The sequence below is a fragment of the Arachis duranensis genome, chromosome 2, assembly GCF_000817695.3.
Source record: "Arachis duranensis cultivar V14167 chromosome 2, aradu.V14167.gnm2.J7QH, whole genome shotgun sequence".
Taxonomy (NCBI): Eukaryota; Viridiplantae; Streptophyta; class Magnoliopsida; order Fabales; family Fabaceae; genus Arachis; species Arachis duranensis.
Genome location: NC_029773.3, coordinates 15,294,256 through 15,298,078, shown reverse-complemented (window position 1 = coordinate 15,298,078; position 3,823 = coordinate 15,294,256). Strand labels below are relative to the sequence as shown.

The following is a 3,823-nucleotide window of genomic DNA, read 5'->3' as shown; positions in this document are numbered from 1 at the left end:
GCAACCCGAATTTCAATTCTGCAATCAGATTTCCTGATTCAGGGACCAGCTTACCTGTATGCTGGAACGCAATCTTTGGATGCCGGTGGTCGTCCGTGGCAGGGAACAAATCTGGTCGAGGATGAAGCAGCGGCAGATCTGACAACAGGTAGTAGCGCCGAGGACGGCACCTCCGTGAAGGGGGAGCAGATGCTCGCGACGCCCTGGGTTGACAGAGTGGCAACAACGACCGGCACCGGAGATCTTCGAAGGTGTGGCGGAGGGTTCCGGCGTGTTTCTCCGATCTTAGCAAGACCAGTTCCACTCTTTGTGGCGGTCTTCCCTTAGGATCTCGAAGAGGAGGATCGAACAACGAAGAAGTAGGCGGCGGTGGTGTTTCCAGGGAATTGCGATGGAGCACGAGACAGCGATAAGTTGCTGCAGGTAGCAGTGGATTTTGCAACAGACGGTGCGAACGAAACTGAGGGAAGGTGGAGAAGGAGCCACTGGAGCCAGACGGTGGTAAGGAAAGAGAAGGGAGTGGGGGTGCAGGTGGAAGGGGGAGAAGGGTTTGTTTTTATTTTTTAATATTATTTTTATTAATTATTAAGGGTAATTTGGTAAAAAAAATAAAGTAAAAATGATGATTTTATAACGTTTTGTAACATTGAGGATGATTTTAATAACAAAAAAAGGTCGGGGACGATTTTGATTTTAGCCTCAGACCTTAGGGACGAAAAAAGTACTTAACCCTAATATAAATAAACGGCAAATAAAATTCAATAATTAAGCTCGAACACAGAGTTTGAAACTTGAAGCTTGAAGCTTGAAACTTGAAGTTAGAGAGAAGCGAGGAAAATAATCGCATTGGATTTGATCAAATTGAATAAAAATGAGTTTGTTGAGTCCAAAAACAAAGAAGCTAGTGAAAAGGGTAACCATTGCTGCAACTGTCATCGCTTCTTATTTCCTTTTGACCGCTGATTATGGCCCTCAGCCAAATGCTCTCGACCCTCCTGTAATCTTTTTTTTTTCTGTCATTCAAAAGCTTCAATCTTTACCCTTTTCTTCATCTGGTTCCTTTTCTATTTTATTGTTATTATTATTGATTGAGAATGCTTTATTTTATTTTATTTAGTTTTATATCTTTTTGTCAAGTTGAAGATGATTTAATTGAAATGCTAATTCCAAAGGGATCATTTCTCTCTTGTTTTTGATGGAATAGATTCTTAATGGCAGGTTAAGAAGCAAATACTTTTAAATCAGAGTACCATGAAGGAGTACATTTTCGGATCAAAGAGAGAGTCTCAAGAAAATCACCTGGCAAAATTGGACAACGGCAAGGAGAATCCATGAACTTATCTTTATACTATGATCATAAACATTATTTGATTCATCTTGTTGAGGGAAGGTTTTCTTTTTAGTCATTTGCATTTGTGAATTAATATTGTCTAATAGAATGGTTTAATTACAAGAAATGTTCGTTATACTCATTTTACATGAGAAAGTGTGCCGACTCAAGTTCAGTACCAATGGCATAAATGGCATAAAGATTTCGTTTATCTTTTGTTAACTTTCCTCCCCTTTTATTTGGATCCTATGGCCTATCATATAAAATGATGCATTCACAAGTGTATATTTTTGTTATGAACCAACCTTCATATTGTGTAAAGTGAGCAAATAGCTCTCATCATTATTGAATGAGAAGCATATCCAACATTATAACATCTTAAGTATGATGAAGAAAGGAAAAATAAAAACACTACAAAAAATATTAGATATCTACTCTTCACCTATAATAATCGTTAAAATATCATTTAATATGTTTTATGCTCTTTACTTTTAATTTTTCTCTACAACCAACATATTATTATTTTCTCTCCAATTTTCTTTCATCAAGTAAAAGATAAGAAAAAAAATTTATTTTTACTTTCTTCATCCAAGTAACTGATGGTGGAAAAATTGTCGATAAAGATTTTCAGAAAAATAAGCGCGTTGTAAGTATAGTTCTAAATCGAAAATTAAACCTCAATCAAACTTAAATTGTTTGTCACTTAAGCAAACCCAATAAAATTAACCGAAGTATTTAAATCTCGGGCCATCTCTCAAGGAATTACAGGGAAGTGTATTTTATTATTGTTTATGAGATTGTATCTTTTTGGATTTTGAATTTAGTAAGCAAGGAATGTAAATAACAAGAAAATAACTAACAATTAAGAACAGTCCTAGCAAGGGTTGAAAATCGGAATCCCTATCCTCATTGTCATTGTCAATTATGATGGTAATTGCAAATTGCTCTCACTTAGTTAACCTCTAACAATTGAAGGTAAGTCAAGTGAGCAATTCAACTTGAGTTCACAAGTCCTAATCAAAGACTAGAGTTAGTGAAGCTCAAACCAACTAGCAACTTTCAATCGCCAACCAACAAGAGACTTTGACAATTCAAGAGTCTCCAAATTACTCAATCTAAGCTAAGAATACCAAAATTCTAATTTAAAATCCTCCCAAACATTTCATCAAACACTTGGAAGGCACAAAATAAAAACATAGAAAAGTAATGAGAGAATGTAAAATCTAAGACTAACAATTCCAAAGGAATAACAATAGCAAAGCAATTGAACAATAAGAAACATGAAATATGAATTGCATTAATATGGAGTAAAGGAAACAAAAAGAATTCATAAACTAAATAGGCAACATAAAAGAATCAACAAGAGAAATAGATAAACTAAAGTAATGGGGCAAGTAAAAGTAGAAGAAACCTAAATTAAAGCAATGTAGAATTCTGAAATTAAGAAGAAATAAGACTAAGAACCCTAAAACCTAGTGAGAGGAGAGAGCCTCTCTCTCTAGAAAACTACATCTAAAACCTAAGATTATTTGAGAGTAAGTGTGAATGAATGATTCCCCCACTCTGAAGCCTCTAATCTGTATTTTCGGGATTGGAAATAGGCCAAAAATAGCCAGAAATCGCCCCCAGCATTTTCTGATATCTGCAGCACGTGACGCTTTGTCACGCGTACGCGTCGCCCACGCGTACGCGTCGCTTGTCTGTCGCACCAGTCACACGTGCGCGTCATACCACACATGCGCGTCGCTGCCAGCTTCCCAAAACTCCACTTTCTTGTGTTCCTTCCACTTTTGCATGCTTCCTTTTCATCCTCTAAGCCATTCCTGCCCTATAAAACCTGAAAATATTCAACACACATATCACGGCATCGAATGGTAATAAGAGAGGATTAAAATCAGCAAATTTAAGGCCAAAGAAGCATGTTTTCAATCATAGCACAAGATTAGGAAGGAAAATGTAAAACATGCGAATTCTATGAATAAGTGTGAGAATAAGGGATAAAATCCACTCAATTCAGTACAAAATATACCGTAAAATAGCGGTTTATCAATCTTCCCCACACTTAAATATTAACATGTCCTCATGCTAAGTTCAAGAGAACCATACAAGTGAAGAGGAATGGTAACACTTATTTAAAGGCAACCTATCTATATGAATGCAACTACATACAAAAATGTTTCTACTTACTATCTATTATATATATAAGCATATATGTGGTCAAAGTGAGTCAAATTTCCAAGGAATCATATATACACAATCAAGGGCTAAATAAATCACATCAAACACATTCACAGTTGAATTGAGTTACTTAAAACAATTCACAAACTTACAAAACAAGCAATGATCAAATATGGACATATGGAAATGAGCAATTGAACCCTCACTGGATATGTATATGCACTCTAATCACTCAAGTGTTTGGGGTTAAGCCACTCAAATCTCCTCTAATCATACTTTCAAAAACTTTGTTTTTCATCTAACCAATCAAGAATT

The 3,823-nt window shown here is 35.8% G+C and overlaps 1 protein-coding gene across 1 annotated transcript; it reads left to right on the top strand.

Moving 5' to 3' along the window:
* Window positions 1-871: 871 nt before the first annotated feature.
* On the top strand, window positions 872-1,335 carry LOC107473751 (uncharacterized). Its single transcript, XM_016093340.3, has 2 exons — window positions 872-997; window positions 1,219-1,335. Exons 1-2 carry the CDS (start codon window positions 872-874, stop codon window positions 1,333-1,335), a joined length of 243 nt encoding a protein of 80 aa, XP_015948826.1.
* Window positions 1,336-3,823: the final 2,488 nt, after the last annotated feature.